At 39.3% G+C, this 27,291-nt stretch overlaps 1 protein-coding gene across 2 annotated transcripts in view; it reads left to right on the top strand.

Annotated features, from left to right (window-relative positions):
* The window catches only part of LOC117483756 (extended synaptotagmin-2-like), a 57,757-nt gene continuing 30,466 nt past the window's right edge, over positions 1–27,291 (top strand). For both annotated transcript variants that reach the window (XM_034132106.1, XM_034132105.1), the window contains exons 1-6: positions 1–144; positions 1,791–2,178; positions 17,284–17,325; positions 20,399–20,533; positions 21,472–21,548; positions 22,149–22,221. In XM_034132106.1, the coding sequence (XP_033987997.1) occupies positions 1,798–2,178; positions 17,284–17,325; positions 20,399–20,533; positions 21,472–21,548; positions 22,149–22,221 (708 nt within the window). In that variant the 5' untranslated portion in view covers positions 1–144; positions 1,791–1,797. The remainder of the gene's footprint in view (positions 145–1,790; positions 2,179–17,283; positions 17,326–20,398; positions 20,534–21,471; positions 21,549–22,148; positions 22,222–27,291) is intronic.

Genomic DNA, 27,291 nt, shown 5'->3' with positions numbered 1-27,291 from the left:
CTGCAGGCTGTCCGCCTCACAGCGAGATGTGCTGAAGGGGAAGACGGGGTTATCTGAGTTAAAGCTGCTCGGCATGCTGTGGACTTGAGAGGAGGAGTGATTTTTTACTTTATTTTTTAAAGGGAAGGACGAATGTCGATACTGGTGAGTGTGTTGTTTGATAAATAAGTAGTTTTTTTCCGGCTAGTGTTTGGTTTACGCAGCTCCCGATACGTGTCACTTTGCGGAGAGAACGTCACGAAAGACTCCCTTCAAAAGAATGGGGAATAAAGAGATCAATTGCTTTATTTGTAATTCTACGCACTGTAGGCAAAAACGTATACACAATTTAGATTAAGTAGAATGTGATCTTGTATTCGGCATATATTTAATCTAGCGAAACACAATATCTTTCAGTAAAAAATGTACTTTAGTTAACAAATGTACACTTTACGTTGCAGTGTGTTTTGATGGCAGAAGATTGCGGAGGCAGCGGTTGAAGCACTTTTAAAAGTCAAAATATTACAGAAAAGAAATTGTGTAGGTGTATTACGTTAATGCCGAATTAAAAACGATTGTGTAACATTACGAATGATATATTACGTTCTCACTTTTGAAGTAGCTACTGCTGACATTTTCCACAGGTAACACAAATGTGCTAATATTGCAATGGAGTTTCGTATGACGTCCTCCCAGACAAGAAGGTAGACAGTGGAATAACATGTATTAATATGCCATTTGGAAATGTTTTGGAGACTAAAAGAGTATTATTTGAATGCCGTTAGGTAATATTCGGCTCTAATGTGGGTGTTGTGTAGTCAACTTTTTACTGCATAGGCTACTTGTTGAAGGGGAGTTACTGTAACATGGAGCCTCAATCTGGGTTAGGCCCGATATCTATTGTAGCCTTTTTAATATACCAATCATTTAAATACTGTTAAATTGTATTTTTGGAACCTATAACATCTTTGTTTCACAGGAAGTGAAATATGTTATACATTCACCCCCTGGTGTGCTGTCCATACACTTCTCATCAGTGTTGGCACTAATCAAATAACCAGTTAGTAAGACACATAATCTCAATGGTACATTTATGAGCCTCAACAGTTGGCTTGTTTTATTCTGTCATGCTTAATGTTGTTTTATTCCTTAGGGTATAACTACAGCATGACTGTGTCGTCATTTTCTGACCTTTGGAGATAGATATTGTGCATCCTGACCAAAAGTCAAAGAAAACTTTATTGTCAATTTCTCTGTGTGTGCTACAGACAGAGAAATCCAATTGCGTTTGTTACCGTCCCAAATAATAAGAATCAATACACATACATACACACCTGAACACCCAATTTAATATATACAGATATATGGACACATAATTAAGAGGTATACAATAAAAAAAGAATGCATAACAATAAATGTCTACAAATGATGCTTCGACTTTGTAGGTTTGTTACAAGATTCAAAGGTTTTATTGTCATATGCACAAAGCTATAGTGTAGAAATGGCAATGAAATTATTCTGACCTGAGCTCCTCCAACAATGCAACATATATAATAAAATACTAAAATACGAAATAAAAAGTAGTGCAAAAAGTCTATATACATGTAAATAGAATATGATATGTACAAGAACAGAATATGAAATAAAATAATGTAAATTAAGACAAAATTAAATACGGTTTATTGCGTGGATAACTATTTATATAGATAAGTATATTGCATGACAAACAGGAATGTTTATCGGGGCACTTAGCAGAGCTCAGGTGTTTAGCAGACTGTATAACTTTTCCTGTTTTTAAAATGTCGTTCCAGTGGTGAAATGACTAACAGGATGGAGGGTTCTTCGGCCCCAGGAGCCAAGGCGAACGGACCCATTGCAGCGCCCAGCAGCCCAACAAGCTCCAAAATCGGTCCGCCACTGTCCCCAGATGACCTGGACGATGGGCCTCAGTCTTCTCTGACTGATGTCACCCAAATGTGGATTACATTCGTCAAGACTTTCGCCATCATCTTCCCCATCTACGTCATGGGATACTTTGAGTTCAGCTTTAGTTGGGTTCTGATTGGACTCGCCATGTTGTTCTATTGGAGGAAAAACCACGGCACTAAGGACTACAGGATAAACCGAGCCTTAGCGTACCTGGACCATGAGGATAAAGTATTGAAGCAGAGTGTGCCTACTTCAGATCTACCACCATGGGTAAGTCTTCCAGTGTTGTTACAGGAGTTTCAGGCTTCACCCCTCTCTTGGGCGTTCTTCCACCCTGCATGACGACTTTTAGGATGTCAACATTGAGTGTTCGCCTGCAAAACTGGCTGATAGGGATAACCTGCCACAACCAAAATGAAACTAGTTAGTCTTCACTCAAATTAAATATACATGTATTTTTCTCTTAGGGAAAACCTTGGATAGCACTATCCTACTTTCTTAGTTTGAGAAAAACAGATTTCTTGAGTATGTTTCCACATTTAAAGAAATCAAAGGACGAGACAAGTACCTTGTCATTTCCTTGTTTGGGTCTGTGGTTAGCCTTTCAAAACTCTTGCGTGTGATGTGTTCAAACTGGACGATTTAGCTGGACTTATTTCAACTTATGAGACTTGTTGTTGACTAACACTCAGCTGCAAACATTTTATTGGTGAAAAAGCAGTTTTTGGGGGAGTTAAGCTTGCAACAAATAGAGAATAATTAACAGTTTTTGGCAGTTGGCTACTCCCGAATGGCCAGCAATGTGAAACCATAAATTACCAACTTCATTTCTTGTCTTTGGATAATATTTTCTGGTGTTTAACCTACAAAGACCAATATGTTTGCAATCAGGGATCAATGTATTCATTCATCTCTGATTTCATTTGAATCTACAGGACAAATCAAATGTGGTTGCTCCTTAATGATGGTCTCATTAATAGCCTCCGGAAAGGTCACCCATTTTGCACACAAGCTCCCCATCAGTTCTATGAACTAATCAGTTTTTGAGCATTTCCATCGTCAGAGGCACCCGAAAGTGTTGGGAGTTTTCAATGAATAATTAACACATGGCCTCTGAGCCGACAGGGTGCCCGACGCTGGCACTGGTAAAAGCAGGAGAGCCATCAAACCTGTTCTTAATTTTCACTTTCCGTGTTCTTCCCCCTTGGCGTAGTTCCCTGTGACACATTTAGAAAGCTGTGTGAAGGAATAGGAGGTCGACTTGCTTCACGGCTACAACATAGCTGCCATTCTCCGTCTCAACATGTGCAAGCTTATCCTGCAAAAAATGTTGGTTCCCAAAGTGCAAGAAGGAATGGAGAGGAGTCACAGTGAGCCAGTAACATTTGCTTGTCAGAGCTTACTTTGCAAATTATCTCTTTCGGCCCGTGTTGGCTGAGAGTACAATGCTTTTCCCAAAGCCTTTTTTTTTTAGAGCAGGGCAATAGATAGAAGACTTTAGTTCAGTAATGGTTCCATTTATGATTTTCAAGCCTTATTAAATACGCATCACACTTAAGGGGTTTTCAAATGGTGTTATTCTGTAGGGCCATAAAGTCAAATTGACCTGACATATCTCTGATCTTCCTTTTTCTAGTGAAGGCCAGACGATAACACAGAATTCAGGACAAATTGTTTTCATTTTGATTAGTTGTGTGCTCGACCTATCTCTGCATGCATGATAGAAACCTAATATTGTATTGTAGTTTACCTTTACAAAACCACATTTTAGCTAATTTAATAGAACAGTTTAATCAACATAATAAAGCCGCTATTAAGTATATGGATTTTGTTATTACTACTCTAAAAACAAGTTTATTTATATGCAAGTATTATGTTGACCTTGGTACCATTATCTGTTATTTGTAATAGTGGCACCTTTTTTAAAAGCATTCCTGCTGAGTGAATTGGAGCATTTTAAAGTGACCTTACTTTCCCAGTTAGTCTTGTGAGTTTTCCTTTTTTGTATTGCTGGTGTTGGTCCATATTCATTTAATAGTGTCAACAATGATGTCAACAAAATGTGTAGTTGAACATCAATATTACCAGCAACCCACACTTGATCTATACCATCATATTTTATGTGGTCTATTTTTTAAATGTAATTATGAAGCATTTCATACCAGACCCTTTCAGTGACTTGAGAGATTTAGACAGTGCCTCGGTAATAAAGAGGTTCCCAGTCTGCCATCATATTTTAGTTTATGGCTGATGATGCTGGAAAAACTGTGGGAGGCTGAGTGGATGGCAGGCTGCCAGCGGGACTCAAACCCAGCCACAAAGCATCCCATCAACACATCCATTATCACACAGACCTTGAGAAACACAGAACTCAGCAATAGAGTGGTGCAGTGATGATGTGTTTTTGTAGGCTGACCATAACACAAGGGCTCCCTCCATTAAAACACAATGGGATTTTCCATTGGGTTTTTGAATATATGTTTCTGATAATGATATGTTTTGCTCAGAAGGATAATCTCCACATATTAACACCACTTTGTAATTGTTGAAGTGTAAATGCAATCTCCAGAAGTAAAATGCTAAACTTGGCTTTAAACAAACTACATCACGGTCACATGACACATCACCACCGCTTACCTTAAGGCGGATAATGTTCGGCGTGATGACGTTTAGTCTTTGTTTTTTCCATTGGTTTTCGATAAAATTGCAGAATATAAGCTCTGTGTAAAAAAAAAAACGTTTATGATGCTTACACGTTTTATTCAGCAGGATAATCTCCAAATATTAACACCACTTTATGATTTCTGAAGTAAAAAGCTAACGTTATGCTATAAAGGAACTACAGCACGGTCGCATGACTTCACAACACCACCGCTAAGCTAAAGGTGGCTAATGATGGGATTGATGACGTTTAGTTGACTCATTTAGACACTTGTTAGCAATCGCTGTTTTTTTATGTCGTAGAACAAAACATTTAAATCTCTTCTGCTTACAGTGTTTCCCACATAATTTGATTGTATTTGTGGGGGCACCGCACCCCCCCCTCCCCCCCGGCAAGAAAATCCAAAGGCCCCTTAACCTAGGGCTGTGCGATTATGGCAAAAATCATAATCACGATTATTTTGGTCAATAATTGATATCACGATTATTAAATACGATTATTCATTGACTTTGAAAACATCCATTTATTGAACTTTTAAATACAAATAATAATTTGAACAGTATCTTATAACTGTTGATTTCCCTGAACGTATAATTCAACTGAAAAACCAATACAAAAATAAATGATACATAAATAATATAAAAATAATAAATACCAATAAACAAGATCAACAAATATTTTGGAGTGCACTTCAACAAGCTACTAAACATATATAAATATGATAAATACAAATACATTTGATCAAATATGTTGCAGTGCACTGTCACAACCTAGCAAAGCAAAATAATCGTTTTTTTCGATTATGTTGTTTTCGTAATTGTGGCAGGCCAAAATCGTAATTGCGATTAAAATACGATTAATTGCACAGCCCTACCTTAACCTATTTGGGTGGCCCACGCATCCACCCCCCCCCCCCCTCAAATAAGAAAATACATGCGAGTTCATGGCTACTGTAGCAGAGAACGTTCTTGTTGCTCTGTGTTGCGTTGTTAATGAGTGAGACACACCGGAGTTGAGGATCTGTGGGGTTTATTCTCCCAAAAATATAATTTACAATTTAGGCATTTAGCAGACGCCTTATTCCAAAGTGACTTACAATGACCAATTACAGGGACATTCTCCCTGGAGTAACTGAGGGCCTTACTCAAGGGCACACTAGTAGTGGTGTTCCAAGCGGGATTTGAACTCGCAATCAGCCCACCTCACTATCCATTAGACCACCAAAAATATATATATATATATATATATATATATATATATATATATATATATATATATATATATTTTTGGTGGTCTAATGGATAGTGAGGTGGGCTGATTGCGAGTTCAAATCCCGCTTGGAACACCATATATATATATAACATATATATATAACATATATATATATATATATATATATATATATATAATAAAAAAAAAAAAAAACATTGGCGTTATATTAACCACAGACCTTATTCAAGTAATCTTACCAAAAAAAAGCCCTTGACTTCAAGTAGAGGGAACTTGTAAGTGCTTAAATGCTGACTAATTTCTAGGTTTAGGACTCATTCCTGCACCAATCTAAAGCCTGGGCCCAATACAAAACGATCAGCTATGTTTTTGTCTACAAAGTAGAATAAGGAAGAGACAGAGTGTTGGTAGAGCAGCTGTCTTTTTTGTTGTTTTAGGAGTCAGCTAGCTTATCTTTTAGTCAAACATTTTTTAACCCACATCAACGGGACTAATGACGTTTGAATGTATAAACCAAACAATGGTGATTGGCAGCTCATTGTTTTTGCCTGATTAAAGGGAAACTGACACACAAGCGAGTGAAAGTACGTCTGAAGGATTAACATGTCTTACTGATTACCAATCAGCTGTGAACTTTGACCCCTGAAAGACACTCAGACACTGTCAGTCTGTCCTTAATACAGTATAAGATACCTCTATCACACTGACCTCAGAACCCAATGATTAGAAGCTTATAGAAGACCTTGAGTCAGCGTGAAATAATCGTAGTTAGGAGCCAGTTTGTGTTACTGACAGATTACTCGTTGGTAAAATGAGGATCAGGAACAAATACTTTCAAATTGCCAATCGCAACTTCCCAATGTGCAGGTTGAAGTCTTAAAGTTACTTTTTTGTCCAATACTTCGAAATTCTCGCATTTAAAAACCTAATCTCCAACAAAACATTTCCATTGAATGATTAAGTGATCAATCAAACAACTCCCTAATTTAATGTGACTAATTCCATCCAATCTAGAACACTTTCTCTAACTGTTCTGCCCTGAAGTTTTTTAAACTGAAGGTCCCTAAGCATTTCTCATTTGTGGTTAATGTCCTGCCAAAGTGGCTGTTCGTACTTTAGTAATCTGCTTAAACAAAAGAGCTTTTGATTGTAATTTCTAAGGATTATGTAAAGATTAACGCCCCGATACCAAGAGGTATTTTCAATGGAGTGAGGTAATTGTTACCTCCTTAGGCTTTGTGTCATCAAGGCTATGAAATCACAGAAAATAGTCCACAAATCTAGTAATTTCCAGGGCCCAATGTTAAACATTTAGGCCCCATTTACACGGGAAAGCAAACGAACCAAATTCGATATCAAAAAAGTATTCCGTTCACACGGATACGGCTCAATAAACGTGTCCCTTCACACGAGACCGCTCGACCCGCTGGAGACGCTGTAGTACATATGCCGGGCCTGTTAGTGGCGTACTTCCGCCACAAAATACACCAAAAGCAGCGAAGAAGACCCCCCCGAGCATGGTTGCCATGGTTGCCTGGTTGCCTGGTTGCTCTTTTGTTTATTCTCCGCGGTGGATTTAGCAACATGTAGTTCATGTAGTTCTCCATGTCCACTTGTTGCTGATGGTTGTGGTAGAGGAGCTGTAGATGTTGCACTAACATATGTAGCTACTGACCATGCTACAGCAGTGAGCAGCAGAGGTGGGGAGAGGTGGAGGCTATGGCTTCATCGTTATCAGGAAATGATCGTATAGGACGTACACACGGAGCCGTTTGGCCCCCCAGAGCGCTCCGTCCGCAGATCTATCCACCTTGGGACCTGTTATCGTTTGAGGGGTCCGTTTCCGTGGTTCCGTTACGGCCTCCCATTTAAACAGTGCCTTAAAAACATAGTCTGAGTGTGTACAACAACACTCTACACTTTCATGAGTAAATACAATATATATTTGAATTATTTTACTTTTTACACGAGTATTCAGCTGCAAATGTTTCTGCCAAATGAATACAATTTGATTGGTTAAAGTTTAAGCACAAAAGTAAAGCGGTAATTAGTTTCTACCATCTTTCTCTTTGTTTGTTTTCTAATAGATGCAACATTTCTATTTTCCTGTCATGAAATTCAAGCCAGTTGTGGAAGGTTTTGTTTTCACAACAATCTCCCACTTTCCCCTAATTGCGATATTAGAGTGAACGACTTTTTGATCCATATTATCGTTGAAAAATGGGAATATTTACCAAACAAGGATTCTGTAGATTACCTTTTTAAATGCAGAGAATAAGTCAAATTCAATTTAGATATTGCACGAGCCCACTATTCGAATTTGATAACATTTTGATTAATCGTGCGGCTCTAGCAACAACTTAATTTATTTAGGGGTTTCAGTGAATTTTAATGTCCTTTTTAAACCTCTTTATTTCCACCCCAGTTGCACACACAATGAATACAATGCAATACGCTGAATAGAGCCACCTACTCACTCTGCATGTAAAGTCAACAACTCTGATGATCCCTGAATTATGGACTTTTGGTGGAGAGCCAGACTTCTTCTTCTTCTTCTTCTCTCGCTCTTTCAAGAAATATGCAGAGAATGAGTCAGTGTGGGTAGCAGCTCAGAGTCAACAGGCTGAGAATGCCTGAGGTAATGGTGCAGTTTTATCGCTGCTGTCAGACACAAGCAGCATCTATAAAGGCTTTATTTCGGTTGTTGTGGCCCCGCTGGTGTTCAGAAGTATTTAAAGTTATATTGCAGAGTCTAAACAGGGACTGTGGCAACCATGGGTCAGAAACATCACTGGACACACGGAGAAACATGGCAACCTTTAAAGGAGCCATATTATGCAAATGTTCAGGTGTATATCAGTATGTAGTGTCTCTACTTTAAAGAGTCCTCTCCTGCTGATGTTCAGGTGTATATCAGTATGTAGTGTCTCTACTTTAAAGAGTCCTCTCCTGCTGATGTTCAGGTGTATATCAGTATGTAGTGTCTCTACTTTAAAGAGTCCTCTCCTGCTGATGTTCAGGTGTATATCAGTATGTAGTGTCTCTACTTTAAAGAGTCCTCTCCTGCTGATGTTCAGGTGTATATCAGTATGTAGTGTCTCTACTTTAAAGAGTCCTCTCCTGCTGATGTTCAGGTGTATATCAGTATGTAGTGTCTCTACTTTAAAGAGTCCTCTCCTGCTGATGTTCAGGTGTATATCAGTATGTAGTGTCTCTACTTTAAAGAGTCCTCTCCTGCTGATGTTCAGGTGTATATCAGTATGTAGTGTCTCTACTTTAAAGAGTCCTCTCCTGCTGATGTTCAGGTGTATATCAGTATGTAGTGTCTCTACTTTAAAGAGTCCTCTCCTGCTGATGTTCAGGTGTATATCAGTATGTAGTGTCTCTACTTTAAAGAGTCCTCTCCTGCTGATGTTCAGGTGTATATCAGTATGTAGTGTCTCTACTTTAAAGAGTCCTCTCCTGCTGATGTTCAGGTGTATATCAGTATGTAGTGTCTCTACTTTAAAGAGTCCTCTCCTGCTGATGTTCAGGTGTATATCAGTATGTAGTATCTCTACTTTAAAGAGTCCTCTCCTGCTGATGTTCAGGTGTATATCAGTATGTAGTGTCTCTACTTTAAAGAGTCCTCTCCTGCTGATGTTCAGGTGTATATCAGTATGTAGTGTCTCTACTTTAAAGAGTCCTCTCCTGCTGATGTTCAGGTGTATATCAGTATGTAGTGTCTCTACTTTAAAGAGTCCTCTCCTGCTGATGTTCAGGTGTATCACGTACAATGTGTTGGAGCGCTAGCCAATAGGAGCACAAGTTTTTTAACCAGGAGAATAATTCTCATTAGGATTAAAAATGTCTTTGAGTCCTGGCCAAGATAGAGTAATTGTGTAATAATTGGTAATGTACAGTAAATACATATTAGGTTCAGCCCTACTTTCAGTAACAATATAAATATAATGTGGTTTTAAATTATGCCTGCTAGATACTATGAATTCAAAATGAAAGTATAAACTTTAGAAAGTTCAGAACTGGATAAATGCTGAAAATTTAAAAAGTAACAACTTCAAGAAAAAGGCTTTTGTTTTTGTTTTTCAAATAAATGTTTCACTCTCATTTCATCACGTAACAAACATCCCACACATTTGCTCTCATCATGCAACATTACTTTCATGTGCTTTTTTTAGTCTCTGTCCATAATCCATGATCACTCGAATGCTCTTTAATCCTTTGATCCATATGAGCTGGAAAATCATAATGTTTGTGAGGAAATGAGCAAAAGATAATCAGAGCCAGACTCCCATGTGCAACCTTTAAAGCTCTTAGGCTGCAGCCACACGAGGACGATAACGGTCGTATCCGCTACAGTTCTCTATCAGATGGATAGACGATTTCGGTGCGTTTCCGTTATCGTCCTTGTGTGGCTGCAGCCTTAATGTAATTAGCAATGCATGACATAAGATATGGGGCTACAGGGCATACAGTAAAACCACATTCCTGTTAAAGTATACACAATACAAGAGCTGAAATTTGAGCAGCGCAATTTAGGAATGTGTTTCAATAGCCCAAAGGACTTGTGTGGCCAGTGTGAAGAGACATTTATTAAGAGGATTTTCATATGTTTTAAGACAGTTTTTACAGATATTTTGACTATATGTGAAATGGTTTTTCACCAGTGCTTTAAGACTCCATGACTCTTGTGTATTAGTTTAGTATCCTTACCTTAATCAGAGCTGTTAACAAGCAGGTTTTTACTTTCAGATGATTGATTTTTAAGTAGTTTAAGCGCCTTTGGATTGTGATTGATTGTGTTATCACATTTAAAGGTAGGGTAGGTAAGTTTGAGAAACCGGCTCGAGATCGCTAGAATTTGAAAATACACAACCGGAGAACATTTTTGTCAAAGCACTTAAGATATTCATTGCTATCGGGATGTTAAGAGCATTCCATGGAATATAACAAAAAGTGTATCTCGAGCCGGTTTCTCAAACTTAACTACCCTACTGTACCTTTAACTACATCAGATTAAGTAGAAGTTGAGCAAAGGTGAATCGGGTGAAACCAAAACAAACAGAAGTCATCACTGTTCAGTGTTTCCCACAGATCTGAAATATACTTGGGGGGGTGCTGGTAGCGGGGGGGGGGGGGTTGAGGTGACGTGTCTTTGTGACGTGCAACAACATCAACATTAACATTAACCTTTCTGTTGGTCGCTTGTTAGCAGACCCTTCACGCCATGGCAGAGCGAACAGGTACAGCCAGGGCCCATAGTGATAGCCCTATAGTTTAAATATACTACCCACAAATAAACATATGGACATGGGTTACTATTTAAAAAAAAATGTTAAATGTATTTAGGAACCTATCAATGTGATTTTAAGTAGGGGTGGACCTCAAATCCTCTAGGGGACCAATCGAGGGCTTTGATTTATGATCTGTATGACAGTGGCCATGTCGGCAGGCCACATCATGTAGACAGCCAGTCACCCTGTGTGAGGCAGGCCACATCATGTAGACAGCCAGTCACCCTGTGTGAGGCAGACCACTTAACAGGCCAGGCCATCGGGAAACCCCCCGGTCCTCCCGATGGCCAGTCCGGGAGTGGGTACAGGAGGCGTAGAGCGAGCGATCATTGTCTACAAGTTAATCGATCGCAGATGGCGTCGTGGTCGCGGGCGAATAAAAAAAATAAAAATAAATAATATATAAAAAAAACGAAAAACTACTTGGGCGGGCCGTTAATATACCTGGGCGGCCCGCCCAAGTACAGTCTATGTGTGGGAAACCCTGCTGTTATGCAAATCCACTCCATCCTAGGACACAAAATAAGCACCAAGTGGCTATTAGATTTGCATCGCTCACGAGCCAATAGAAACAATGGTAATCTCCTAAATGCCTGGTAGGATTCGAACATGTGTTGGTGGCAGTGTTTCCGCCAGGGGGGCGTCTTGCCGTCATTTGACGAGGGCGTACAAAAAATAAATAATTCGAGAGAAGATCGAGAGTTTTTATAACTTGAAATGAGGAAAAGGAAAAAGGACAAGGACATCCCTCAAAGGGCAAAGGAGTCTGTTGGGATCATTTTCGCCGCCCGCAAAGCGTGTTCCTGTGACGGAAAGTGTACTGCCGGCAAGCCTTGGCGGGGGGTGCTAGTGGAGCACGCGCGTGAACTGCGAGCGCCGGAGCCTCGTAGCGGCGAAACTGAGGCTCCGTGGTAAACTGTGGTAACATAAAGAGCCGTTTAGGAGCCGAAAGAGCCGGCTCTTCTTAGTGAGCCGAGCCAAATGATCCGGCTCACTAAAAAGAGCCGCAATTCCCATCACTAATACGTAAAGAGATAGTATCTATAAAGGGAACGGCTCAATTCAAAATTCAAGTCACGTGACACAACGTGACGTCACACTGTTTGGCACCCTTCAGATGAGGTATGCCAGTGTTTGAGTCAGTGTGGGTGTGTGTAACTATGAATATAAAGGTGGGTGTTGCTGGAAATGTTCAGTCAAACTCCTCCAACCCTCTTCCCTTGATGGCACATTTAAAAACAATGTAGTTGCAACCAGTCCGACTTTTCCATCTGCCTTTGAATAGACAGACATGGAAAGCTACCACCGCAGTGTTTCTGATTCTCTCTCTACGCCTCTTTCTGTTCCTCTCCACCTCCTCCTCCTCCTCCTCCTCTCTTTCTCTGCTCTCGGATGACATGTTCTGGGTGGGGTTTCTTCTTCTGATGTGCCAAAGGGCTGGGCTCTGCTCCACGCTGGAGAATGGAAACAATGTGGAGAAACAGAACAAGCCTTGTGCTGCTCTGCCCTGCTTTCACCTCCAGTTTGTGAATGTTTTCAATGGTTTTTCTCTTAAAACACTCGCCTCCAACACATTGGATTTAAAACAGTTCTTAAGGTTAAAGTGTGGGGGTGTTTCAATCTAAGTTTGTGGGTACAGATCGTTGCCCTTTTCACACTACGAATAAGGATGAAAAGGCATATTTTAGCTACAATCTTGACTTTAAATGAATATAATAACCATGTTATCCCCCCCAAACTGCCTTAAATTAAAGTCACTCCTTGTACTCAATGTTTTAAAGAACATCCAATGTTCTGATATAGATCCAAAACCTCCAAAGACATTTCTACTTTCGAAACAGAACAAGCCTCGTGCTGCTCTGCCCTGCTTTCACCTCCAGTCTGTGAATGTTTTCAATGGTTTTTCTCTTAAAACACTCGCTTCCAGTACATTGGATTTAAAACAGTTGTTGAGGTTAAAGTGTGGGGGTGTTTGAATCCACATTTGTTGGTACAGATCACTACAAATGAGGATGAAAAGGCATATTCTAGCTTAAATTCATGTTATCCCCCCCACACTGCCTTAAATGTAAGTAACTCCTTATACTCAATGTTTGAAATAGAAATCCAATGTTCTGATTCAGAGACAAGACATTTCTACTTCATGCACTCACAGCTGGAGCAACTCGTTTTTCTCTCTCCACTCCTTCCTATTGAAAGGCTTTGTATGTTTTAGTAAATGCATTGTAAAATGTTATTACCTGTAAAGCAGAAACTGGCTGAAGGGACAGGAAGAAGTCACTTAAAACATAGCAGTCTCCCTCATCTTAAATCTTTAAGGAAAACCTTTTATTTTTAGGTTTGGAAAGAGACACTACCTCAAATGTAAATGTCTTCCCAGTTTACTGCAAGATGTAAGATATCAAATAAAAAGCTATGTTTGACCCTAACCCTAACCCTGATTTTGCAGCCTTGATGGAAACTGTATTAATTTTCCTGAAGCGTAAAAACTGGAGAACATTTCCATCTTGGGGATATTGATTTAGAGCGTCTTAAACGCTTACATTTGGCTTAAGATACTCTGTTTTCAGCACTTATAAAGAAGCACTTCTGGTTGATAAGGGAACAAGATGCCGGCCATGTATTCCACCAGAATAAGCAGTTTGCACGATGATCGATGAGACCTTTCTCTCGCCAAGAATTCTTGGAGAGAATCCTGCTGTAAATGAGTATGCTCGTATTTTACGCTGACAAGCCACATTGACTGTTGTCAATGCTTAAAAAATAAGATTGCATTATTCCTCTGCATGTCACAACAGCACCTCGTTCTGCAGTCATTTTAGTTCCAGGAAAAGACAATCAAATTAGAAAGATTTAGGAGGGTTCTATGTTGAATATATTGCTTTATTCTTGAACTACTTCGTTCCTACCCTAACATATGGTCATGAAAGATGGGTCATGATGACAGAAAGAACGAGATCACGGATACAAGGGGCCGATATGGGTTTCCTTTCCCTGGCTCATCTCTCTTAGGGATAAGTTAAGAAGTACAGTCATCCAGGAGGGTAGAAAGGAGCCAGTAGAGCTGGTAAGGATGCCACCTGGCCGCGTCTATTGTTTTCCAACCCAATTGAGATTTAACCACGCCCACAAATCAAGTGTGTACGACAACACTCAAAAACCCAAGGATTTAATGTTTATAATGCAAAAGGATAAATCAAATGTTTGGTACACTAGATGTATGAAGATAATGAACTGTCCCTGGTTACAAGGTTGAATTAATATCAGTTATACTCTAGCTTAGGAGAAAATAAAACCCATTTGGGCTGTTTACCAGTGTTCCCGGGGAATTTTGAATTGAGCTGTCCCTTAAGTTATAGATACTATCTCTTTACGTATTAGTGATGGGAATTCCGGCTCTTTTAGGCTCGCCGGCAGTGCACTTTCCGTCACAGGAACACGCTTTGCTGGCGGCGAAAATAATCCCACCAGACTCCTTTGCCCCTCCAACAGAGGGATGTCCTTGTCCTTTTTCCTTTTCGTCATTTCAAGCGATAAAAACTCGATCTTCTCTCGAATTTCTTTTTTTTTTGGACGCCCTCGGTTTGGGTTCAGGGCGTCAAATGACGGCAAGACGCCCCCCTGGCGGAAACGCTGCTGTTCACCATTCAGCGTTCTGCAGCAAGAGGAATATTTGTCATTCTCCGACAGTGTTGGGAAGTAATAAAGTTTACTCAAATACTATAATATTCATAATAATAATAGATTACATTTTTATATTGCCTTTCAAGAGACCCCAGGCGGCTTCACATGGTGTAAGGACAAACAAACAAACAAACATGTAGTACTTATGTACAAATACTTTATTCTATGGTGAATCATTATTAAAAGAAGAATGACTTTTACTCGGCTCAGCGTAAATAAGATCTTCTTCCACATTATGGATATTACTTTATAATGCCTGCTAAGTTTTGTTGTTTTTCTACCATTTAATTGGCAAAGCTGTGCCTGAACGTCATCTAAAATAGCACATCAATAACATGAAAGCAAAGGTATGCAGGGAGGAGGTCCAGTTATCGAATCGCTTTTGCGAACTCTACAATGAATTGAAAACAAACATATTTCTTTTATAATGAGTCCCTGCTGAGTTTAACAATTGATGATATGAGTTTAGTTTAGTTTCTGCCTGTTAAAAGGTAAGAAATCTGCTTAGACATGAATCCACATTAGGGTGTCAGTGAGATGTATCAGCAAAGGTACGCAGGGAAGAGTTGAAGTCATCGAAATAATCGCTTTTGAAGGCTCGACAATGACTCCTAATCTAACATCTAGTCATGTCTTTGCACCCTCAGCACAATAGACTCAGATTTCATCCACCGATTCCTCTCTTATCTCTTTCTCGCTTTCCCTGAGAACTAAATATAGACGTCAGCGCGGAGCAACCCTCTCGTCACTAAGCTCTCCGGTTTCTGCACCTTTCGGCGCCTTCTGCAGTTTGAAGAGACGCTAATCGAGCACGTTTTCTGTTTGTTTTTGTTGTCGGAAGCTGAGTTGGATTCTTAGTCGACAGGCATTGACACGGCATAGCTGTAACATCTTTCATTTGCCGGTTTAAAACAATCAACTCCAGCAATTCTAAACATAATTATCTATGCTGTCCACACCCCTCTCTCTCTCTCACACACACATGCATTGTTTTTGGGGGTGTGTCTGCAAAGGGAGGATAGGATTTCCAAACAGCTGTGACATAGTTGGAGTGTGAGTCCTTCTTTTAAACACACACGTGTAACCTAAAGTGTGGGAGGGGCTGTGTTTCCGGAAATGTCTTTCGTCGCTCAGCATTCCCATTTGTTATATGATATCCTCGGGCCATTAGATCGCATGGAAATATAGCTGTGTGTTCAAAAGTACGGGCAGAAATGGATACATATATCTCTGAGAAACAGTTCAATCATATTATAAACAATTTGTGATGATTGGAAACAGATATGGGAAGCTTAGCATCAACATGTGTGCAGATTTAAATACTAACCGGTTCCTGTTTTCGTGTCAGGTGCACACAAATGTCGCTAACAAGCTGGACTAAACAGGAAACTAATTGGAAAAAGAAAGGTAGGGTTAGCACTGTTGCTAACCAACGGGGAATAATAGATAAACAAATCAAGCCCGGTGACGTTGTTGTGTACCAATAATGATTTAATGACGGAAATGAAAGTCTTAAAAAATGCCATTCTTCTTCTTCTCTTCACTTTTCTTTGTATCTAAATGATAGATTAGGTGTCTGAATAAAACCGTTTCCAACTCTTTTTAAAACACCAATATAACAGATGATTATACACTTAAAAAAACGTTGTGTAAAAATACTAAAAAAAGGGAAACGCATGGTAGTACAGGTGATACTATTTGTGCCAGATCCATCACAGTATTTGACACTCTTACTCGATGTAGGATGTTGCCTTGAATGACTTCACTCTGCAAAAAAAATTACGTGGCATTGTTAAGGCGAGACACTATAGGTGAATAGGGAATTTCTTTTAACTTAAAGATATCAGCTAGAAAAGTCTCCAGTTAATTACTTTCATTAAGACAATTGTTCTTTGTATTACACGTTTTCTGAAATCGCATGTTTAAATATGCAAATTAGCCATAATCTCATTAAATATGCGCATCTTTTAATACATTTCAGGAACACGGAAATGACTCAGTTTCCTTGCTTTGTCACGTAAAAAAAGCCAATTTTTTAAACACATTGTTGTTCTTCCTCAGTCTCATTTGTTTCCTCATACTTTATATTTAGTGTTATATCCCCAGTATTGTCTCAAACCTAATAGAGGACATTGTTCCTCTGCAGCTGCTTGTTTTATTGCACCCGTTAGTCACTCTTTCCTCCGTTTACTCGTGTTTTCCAACTCATCTGCTCTGTTTTCACTCTGCAGCAGATGCACTAGTCTGTAATTAGTTCAGGTGCCGGCCACATCTGGCACAGCTTCACTTGATCCAACCTTGAATAACCTTCACAGTTTAAACATAGACAGCCCACAGTGTTGAACACTGCAGCACCTAAACTTGTCATTACTGCCCGACGTGAATCAATGGGAAAACCAGGAAACAGATGTGAAAGAAATCGACAGAATATTTGACCTAAACATTATGTCGTCTGTGTGAATTTAAATCGTAGTTTTAACTCTTTCCTTCCTGTCTCTTTTCCAGGTCCATTATCCAGATGTGGAGAGAGTGGAATGGCTGAATAAGGTACACACACACACACACACACACACACACACACACACACACACACACACACACACACTGCTTCTCTCTCACTGTACTTGTTCACAGACACGTCCGCTTCATAATGTCAGTGATATGTTTTAAAACACGCATGCCATTCCACCTTAAGTTCACATATATGCTAACTCGGCCACAGAAAGACACACACACACACACACACACACACACACACGGCACACACACGGCACACACACACAAACACTCTCACTCTCTCTCTCTGCTCTCGCCCACTGGTTTGCTCTACATTCGGCCCTGTTAGCCTGTTAGCCTGTTAGCTAGCACATAGGTATATAAATAGGCTCTCAATCTGGAGCTCTGCTAGACCCTGAACCAGATCTAACATTCCCCGAAGAGAGAGAGCTGCACTTCCTCACATATTGCCCTAAATTCAAACCTGTCTGGGAACCATTTATTCAAAAATTCTGCAGTAGGAATCGAGACATCATTAAAACTGAAAATGTAAAAGTGAGTAAAACCGTAATGTGGGAAATTAAGAAAAGCAGGACAGTGTGTCAGGTCAATTTACACCATATCTCTTTACTTTATATGTAATATATCTATATGTAATATATCTATATATATATATATATATATATATATATATATATATATATATATATATATATATTATATCCTGCACAATAATCAAGAAGTCACCTATATGATAACTGTTGTTCTTTTCCGCTTTTATCACATAATGGGGTTTGGAAACGAGGCTGGGTGACTTGAATGACTTAGTTCAAGGTCAAAAAAAGGTTGTGTTTCTTGTAAAACAAACACTTTAATTCAGTTTTTATTCAAGCTATATTTCTATATGTCATTATTTGTACAATGCTTTAGAAATACTGCATGTCATTATGCTAAAAAAGCTATTAGAATTGAGAGGAAAGGGAGTAATAAAGAAGCACTTAGTGTAAATGTCCAGGTGCACTTCCAGTCAGAAGCTAATGGGTGCTGATGATCCAAATCGGACAAAGTGCTCTTCAGGTTTACGGTTGTTTACAAACACAGAGAGTCTGATTTTAAGGGGCAATAATTAAATATGTATGCTCCTCTTAAGCAAAGTGTTTTTCTGCGTGGAGGTGAGGACTCCTCTTCCCTTCTTACTGCTTATCTACTGAAGTTGAACGTGAGGGATTTAAAGCCTGATTATTAGTCTGGTAATTTGTTAAATCGGCTTATTTTTTGCAAATGAATTACAATCGAAATGTGTGTGTAGCTGGCGGAGAGAGAGTCTCACAATACATGCACAAAAGTGGGCAAAAAGATCAATAGAAAGTGATAAAACAACAAATACACAATCAATCTAAATCAGAATACTTTGTTTATCTCGGGGTGAATTGGGTTTCTTGACAGTTGCTCCATTTAAGAATGAAATGGGATAAAGATATTTATAAAAACATGGGAATTTCACCTAAGAATGTGAAATAAAATACAATGGAATACATATATGTATATAAACATAAGAAAATAAGGTAAAATGTCTAATAAAAGATATCGTAAAAGAACAATATTTACATACAAATAACAATACATATGTTCAATATTCAATCAAATACAATCGAATACAAATATTTATAAAAATGACAATGTAGTATTTAAATGACAATAAATACAGTGTTGTGTACTTTGTAGTATTTATATATTAATGCTGAATTACACAGTCAACACAATATTATCATATTTGTATTATAGAAACATATTATTAATACTCCTAACTGCAACACCCCTATAAACAAAGTTATAACAATTATATTTAATAACAATTTATTTGCAAGTTGTCCTTTTTTGGGAAGACATTTGACATTTAAAGGAATAAGGTTTCCTCCAGGACTAAAGCACCAAAACAAAACCACGAACAATGCTCGTGTTCAGTCAGATATTCAGTCCCTTTTTTCCTGAACAGCTGAGAGCCACTCCTCAAAGACATCAAGTCAGGTGACGATCGGCTCTGAGAACATTCCTGCTCTCTCACATTCCCGTTGTCTCGACTGTAAAAATTCCTCAAAAGTTTTTCTAGGTCACTGAGCAGCAGAGGATGTCTTTGAGATCAAATGTGGCCATGGCTGCGGTAACAGACACATGACTAACTCCCATTATATTACTATAAAACTCTCCCTGCAAAAGATAGTGTGTGTGTGAGAAAGTTTGTAGTGATTTTACATCGGTTACTATTCCACAAGTCCATCTACATGTGTCCAGACTTGTCTATTTACTGTTTCTCATTCGAACCCCATTCCTATATTTGCAACATACTTTGGGATTTTAGCCTTTGCACACCATTTACATGCACCAAAACATACATTACATAAGAAAGAACCTTGAACATGTCACTTGTTAGACGCTTTTATCCAAAGCAACTAACATACTCAATACTGTGGACAATCCCCCACAGGAGCAATTTGGGGTGAAGTGTCTCAACGACATGCTGACTGCAGTGGGGTTTGAACCTGTGACCCCCTGATCCAAACACTAACGCACTAGTCCACTGCGCCACACGCCTCCTACACATAACACACTACAGGAAAGGGAAATAAACGCATAATGGGAACCCTTTAAAAGAAAACAAAGGAATTCTTACTTGGGTTGAAGTTAAGCCTGGGCAATAAATGAATAAAACATATTAATATCGTGACATAAAACTGAAAAAAAGTGATTTTCATTTTCTAAACTTAACCGACAGTTTTAGTTGTTCTATTATTTGCCTTTATCTGCTAAGCTAATATCTTTAAATAACTTGTGATTAATTATCATAATTCTACTCAAATATGTTGTGAAAGCCCCAATATTCAACCTTACAATATCGATATTGAGGTGTTTCATCTGAAATTGTGATTATTCTCCATATTGCTCAGACCCTAAATGAAGCGTGTAGAAAAACAAATGGTGTTGAAAAATGGTTTGATAAACACTGACAATGACACCAAGAATGTGACATCTACAACATGTCTTAGCTCCAGCTGTGCATCCACCATGTTGGATTTAGAGGTGAATTATCCGTCTAATTCTTTCTTCCTCTCTCTTTCTTCTTCAGACGGTGAAGCAGATGTGGCCGTTCATCTCCCAGTTTGTAGACAAGCTGTTCAGAGAGACCATCGAGCCGGCAGTGCAGGCCGCAAACCCTCACCTCAGCTCCTTCTGCTTCACCAAGATCGACATGGGCGACAAGGTGACACTGAGACAAAGTCTGACACGATATAATAGAGAGGCTGTTAGCATCTCAAGGGCTTCCTTTACAAAAAGTCAATGGGATTTGTCCTTTTAGATTTTGGATTATTGCAGAAAATAATCTCTGTGGCAAACACACATTTATGATATTTACGAGCTTTGTTCAGCAAGATAATCTCTAGATATTAACACCACTTTATGACGTAAGAAGTAAATGTTGTGCTATAAAGGAACTACAGCACGGTCACATGACTTCACGTCACCACCGCTAAGCTAAAGGCGGCTAATGTTGGGCTGTAAAGGAACTACAGCATGGTCACATGACTTCACGTCACCACCGCTAAGCTAAAGGCGGCTAATGTTGGGCTGTAAAGGAACTACAGCATGGTCACATGACTTCACGTCACCACTGCTAAGCTAAAGGTGGCTAATGTTGGGCTATAAAGGAACTACAGCACGGTCACATGACTTCACGTCACCACCGCTAAGCTAAAGGTGGCTAATGTTGGGCTACAAAGGAACTACAGCACGGTCACATGACTTCACGTCACCACTGCTAAGCTAAAGGTGGCTAATGTTGGGCTATAAAGGAACTACAGCACGGTTACATGACTTCACGTCACCACTGCTAAGCTAAAGGTGGCTAATGTTGGGCTATAAAGGAACTACAGCACCACCGCTAAGCTAAAGGCGGCTAATGTTGGACGTGATGGCGTTTAGTCGTCTCATTTAGACTCTTGTTAGCAACCGCTGTTTTTAAATGAACTAGTGTGGTATTTACTGATGTATTTGATGTCTTAGAACAAAATGTTAAAGTTCCTCTCGGTTGAACCACATACTAAACCATTGTTTACTCAAACATTTCAGACTAGAGGTAATAAACCGGTATTTTCTTTGAGATTTCCTCACTTTGAGACGTTTTTATCTGTGTTTCTGCAGCCGCTGAGAGTGAACGGGGTGAAGGTTTACACAGAGAATGTGGACAAGAGGCAGATCATCATGGATCTGCAGATCAGGTACACACACTTCACCTCTCACACTCTCACACACTTTAACCCAAATACATTTTATTTTGTGAACGATAAGGCTTCTGATATTCAATATTTTACCAATTGTCAGCAATCCCCATGATAAGAAAAATAACAACGGTGGCTACAAGCAGCAAAGTAGTGCAAATACAATGTTGTCTCAAATGCACTTTTTACTCCTGTCAAATGACAAATTGTTGAAAATTAAGCTGTTTTAGGAAATTTTTTAGTTGAAAAAAGGAAACTTTGTATAGATATTTCCTTGGTTTTGGTCTTTGCTTAGGGTATTTTGACACTGAAGTTAAAGATGAATACGGAAGAGGATTAGGGTCATGTGATTTCTTCTGAGAAAATAGTCATAATTCCCACTTTAATCTAAATAAATCTTCACTTTTGGTGAGAATTTTTCCTCCGTTTGAATCCTCTTCAGTAGAAAAACACTCATTTTAATTTAAAAATTAAATTGTCTCTGCTTCCGTTTGTCGAGAACAAATGCAAACCTTTAAGACATGAATGTACAACACATTTCTATTTCCTTCTTCCTTACTTCACAATTACCATCATTTAATCTATTTGTAATCTTTCCAGTTTTGTGGGGAATACAGAGATTGACGTGGACATCAAGAAGTACTACTGCAGAGCGGGAATCAAGAGTATTCAGGTAGGACTGCAGCGGGGAATATATCATGTGAAGTGCTATTAACATTCTCAATGCCATGTCATGATGTAGGTTTGTTAGCCAGGGTGACGTAGAATACAAATGGTCTCACTAAGAAGAGGTAGGTCACTTCAAGTGTTCAAACTATTAGACGATCATCAAAATAAGAGAAATAATTCACTCTTTTCCTGTTTTTAATCATTTTAAATGTAATATTTTTGTCTTTAGGGTTGTTGTTTGTTAGACAAGCAACACATGCACCAACAATTAGGATCCCTGCACTTGTAATTGACTTTTTTTTAAACTATTTTAAATGAACAATCAATAAATCAGAGGAACAATCAACTGATTACGTGATATTGAAAATATGTATTGGTTGCAGCCGTAGTCAGATTTGAATTTGTGGAATAATTGTATATATATATATATATACAATAGAATAAATAAAACTAGTACATTAATACTCAAAGTAATTCAGTTTGCATGCATTTAAACTTGAACTGCACATGCATATTTAGTTATGAGGATAAATAGGTACAAAAAATTGACAGACATTCAGACTGGTTTTCCATATAATGATAAAGACAATTATCCAATTATCAATTCTACGTTGCCTGATACTGTACAGCTCGTTTCAGCTGTATACAAGAGTTAAAATAACAACAATCCAGCCATTAAAACAAACAAAAACCCTGAATAAATTCATTCATTAACCCAGATTACCCCACGTAAAATGTCCTTTTCCTCATAATCAAGGCTCAGTAACAGTCATCATGTTATGTGACATATTTTCCTTGATGGTTTGAGAAGAAAAAGCAACTCAGAATCAGATATCATTAAAACGCTCATAATCTCCTCTTTAAGCAGTGTGTACAACTCAAAATCTGCTTTTGAGTTAACCCAGGATCCCCCACTTAAATTAAAATCTGATGTCCTTTTCCTAAGTACAGTAGCCTGTGATGTACCATGTTATGTGAAAGGATGGGTATCATTAAGGTTTTAACGGTACTACTACTTTTATCGATCCGGTCCTTTAACGGTACTTGTATCGGTTCTTTTAGAGAACAAAATAAGGTAAACTAACTAAACAAATTGTGAACAAAACTAACATTGCTTTTTATTTAAATTAAATAAATAATATTTCACATCAAAAGAAACAACAATGTTTTAACAAATCGTATTAAATAATCTGATGCCAGAATAGCTGACAAAATAAATAACTCAGTTACCTCTAATCATCAACCCCGTCTGGATGTGGTGCACTTTTGCTAAATGTTTAAACAAATTGCTCGTGTTACCGCCCTGACATGCTCAACTCTTATTCCTCTTTTGGTAACGAGCATTGTCCACATCGAGACGGGCAAAGTTTAACCACACCTTGGAGCGCGTTCTCTCTCCCATCTCGTGTGTGTGTGTGTGTGTGTTGCATGCATGTAGCAGCCGCGTGTGTGTAAACTGCCCCGCCCCCTCGCACACAGACGGGGGAGAGAGAGAGATCTCTCGTCTGGATTGGAGAGATCGAAAATACATCATATTCATAGACGCATGTTAGAAACTAGTTGGCGACACTAAGACTGCGATATAATGTTTCTGTAGCAATAATACATATGACATATATGTTTTAAATGTCTCCAGTACCGATAAAAACACTGATAACGTTGGAGCTTAACGGCGCATAAAACACACGTGATGACGTCACCAACGAATCGCCGACTGAAGTAGTTGGCAACTAATTTGGTCATCGATTTTAATCGATTAAGTCGATTAGTTGTTGCACCCCTAAGTAGTAATATAATACATGTTATTTATATAGCGCTTTTCCCGGTGCTCAAAGAGCAGCTGTGTGTGTATAAACTGCCCCGACCCCTCGCACACAGACGAGAGAGAGAGATCTCTCGTCTGGATTGGAAAGATGGAAAATACTAAATAATCATAATATATAATGTAATATAATGTTTATGTAGCAATAATACATATGAGATATTTTTTAAATGTCTCCAGTACCGATAAAAAGACCGATAACGTCGGGGCTTAACGGTACCACGGTCTTTAATAATTCAGCCCCGGGGCCCGTTTAATACCGGGGCTCGGTACCCATCCCTAGGTATGTGACATATTTTCCTTGATGATTTGAGAAGGAAAGCAACACAGATATCATTAGAAAGCTCATCATCCCCTCTTCTTAACTCTAAATCTGATCAGTTCTTTCAGACAGATGTTATCATCGACAGCAGCTCTCATTTTCTTTGACCCCTGTGTGACCTCTTGCCTTCTGCAGAAACACTTTTACATAATGTGTTGACACAGGCCTGATAAAGGAGCTGTTATCCTCTCCGCTGCATCAGGCCATATTTGCTGTTCAGAGATCAGAGAAAGTCAGCGCAGTCAATATTTGCTTTTAAACTGTACAGCTGCAGTGTGTCGGCTTTTAGAGACTGCTGAAGAAATAAGTAGTTAGAGCTGAGCTTGAATGATGAGTCACTTTCTGAGACTTTCTCACGCCACTTACTCCAGAACAGGACTGCTCCTTCTGTTAAAACCATGGTGGAATATAATGAAGAACATTCACTTATTAGGGTCTGAGACCTAGGTCGGCGAAGACCCTATTGAAATCGGTCGCACAGCGACCGATAAACCTTTGACCCCCGCAATATATGTGAAAACTCACCAAATGTTGCACGCGCGTCAGAAGTGGTGCAACTTCAGATGTGTAATTGGTTCCGGAACTTTGCGTCAAAAATTGCGTAGGCCACGCCCACTTCCGTTTTTAACGTAAACTCCCCCCACTTTAACTTTCACCGAAACGAACGAAACTCGCTACGCATATCTAGGGTGCGGAGACAAACCAAAAAGCCTCTTGGAGGGGTATAAAATAACGTACAGGAAGCCGGCCATTTTGAATTTGGCGTCGGAAAAACGCGATTTATCGCGTTTTTCGTCCTCCGCACGAAATCTATCTTCTCCCAGGGACTTTATCCGTACGACTCGAAATTCGTCGGGTAGCGTCTCGAGACATGGGCAATTCAAAGTTATCACGGAAGTCTTTTTCTTTCGCACGGCGTAGCCGTGATTTGGCGTCAAAGTTCGCGTTCGCTCGATGCTCGGCCATCCCTCGCCATGGAACACGATGATGTCATAACGCCAACTGACATACTCAGAACGCCACCAAACTTCACATGATGGTCAACACTGCGGCCCTGAACAGCTCTACGTCAAATTTGATGTTACTTAATATGGCGTTACCATGGCAACGAATCCCTCGCCATAAAACACGGTGTCGCTGTAACTCCAATGGACACGGTCCCATCGTCCCCCAATCTTCACTTTTATATCACCGGTCCATGCCTCAACAGCTCTACGTGAAATCTGAGATCTCACCGTATGCCGTTTCCATGGCAACACATCCCACGCCGTAAAACACGATGTTGTCTTAATTCAATGGAAAAGCTTCCAAACGGCACCAGACTTCAGATGACAGTTAATGGTCCAGCCCTCAACAGCTCTACGTGAAATCTGAGATCTCATCGTATGCCGTTTCCATGGCAACGAATCACTCGCCGTAAAACACGATGTCGCTGTAAATCCAATCGACACGGTCCCATCGTCCCCCAATCTTCACTTTTATATCACTGGTCCATGACTCAACAGCTCTACGCGAAATTTGAGATCTCACCGTATGCCGTTTCCATGGCAACGCATCCCACGCCGTAAAACACGATGTTGTCTTAATTCAATGGAAAAGCTTCCAAACGGCACAAGACTTCAGATCATGGCTACTAGTCCGGCCCTCAACAGCACTATGCCAATTATGGGATGTCATCATATGCCGTTTCCATGGCAACGAATCACTCGCCGTAAAACACGATGTTGTCTTAAGTCAATGGAAAAGCTTCCAAACTGCACCAGACTTCAGATGACGACTACTAGTCCGCCCCTCAACAGCTCTACGCCAATTCTGGGATGTCATCATATGCCGTTGCCATGGCAGTAGATCACTCGCCATCAAACACAATGTTTACTGTATGATACTGCTGTAACTCCCATTTACGTTGTCCGATCGGCCTGAAACTTCCCACGTTTGCCAACGGCCGAGTCCGGAAAACTCCTGCATGATACCTCGACGTGCGGACAACAGCCTGCGGAGCGTCGAAGACCCGCTCAACGCTGCTTGCAGCTTTAATTTATATTAATTTTAGCAGGATATGAAAATCAGCTTTCTCATGTAGTTAAATATATAGCTTTTATTAGTAGATATGAACTTACTCCCCTCGTTTTGTTTAGACATTTTATTTATCTTGCCTTATTTAAGATTTTCTGCCGCTGAAACGATCTCCAAAGTCCATCATTTTATTATTTTTATTGTACTAAGTTCAATTTAATGATACCTTTACTTCACATTTGTTTTACTCTATTTACTTAATATTAATTAATTTAATTTATTGTATTTATTTTTATTATCTATTTATTCATGTATTTTATTATTTTAAAGTATTTATTATTATGTTTTTATTTATGCATTTATTTTATTTTTCTTACATTTTAATATTACTACTTTTCCTAATCTAATTTCTTCTACCTCGGGTTAAAATGCATCCTGACACACACAATCTCCTGCCCATGATTTATAAACCTTCAGGAAGGAGGTTGGTGTGTATAAACAAAATGAAAGGCTATCTTAAATCTCTCCACTGCGCCCATTTTGATGATCTTAATGTTGGTATTTGATTACTCACAGTGAGTTACGACCAAATTTGGTGCTGCAGACGGGCAGGCTGCATATCTGAGCTCTGAGTCACTGACAGAGACGTCTTCAAGTGGAAAACATTCACTGATGTTACTTCAGAATCAGAATACCTTTTATTATTCCCACAGAGGGGGGGGGGGGTGTGTGTGTGTGTGTGTGTGTTGTGTGTGTGTGTGTGTGTGTGTGTGTGTGTGTGTGTGTGTGGTGTGTGTGTGTGTGTGTGTGTGTGTGTGTGTGTGTGTGTGTGTGTGTGTTGTGGTGTGTGTGTGTGTGTGTGTGTGTGTGTGTGTGTGTGTGTGTGTGGTGTGTGTGTGTGTGGTGTGTGTGTG

The sequence above is a fragment of the Trematomus bernacchii genome, unplaced genomic scaffold, assembly GCF_902827165.1.
Source record: "Trematomus bernacchii unplaced genomic scaffold, fTreBer1.1, whole genome shotgun sequence".
NCBI lineage: Eukaryota > Metazoa > Chordata > Actinopteri > Perciformes > Nototheniidae > Trematomus > Trematomus bernacchii.
This window is presented reverse-complemented; position numbering and strand designations above follow the sequence as displayed.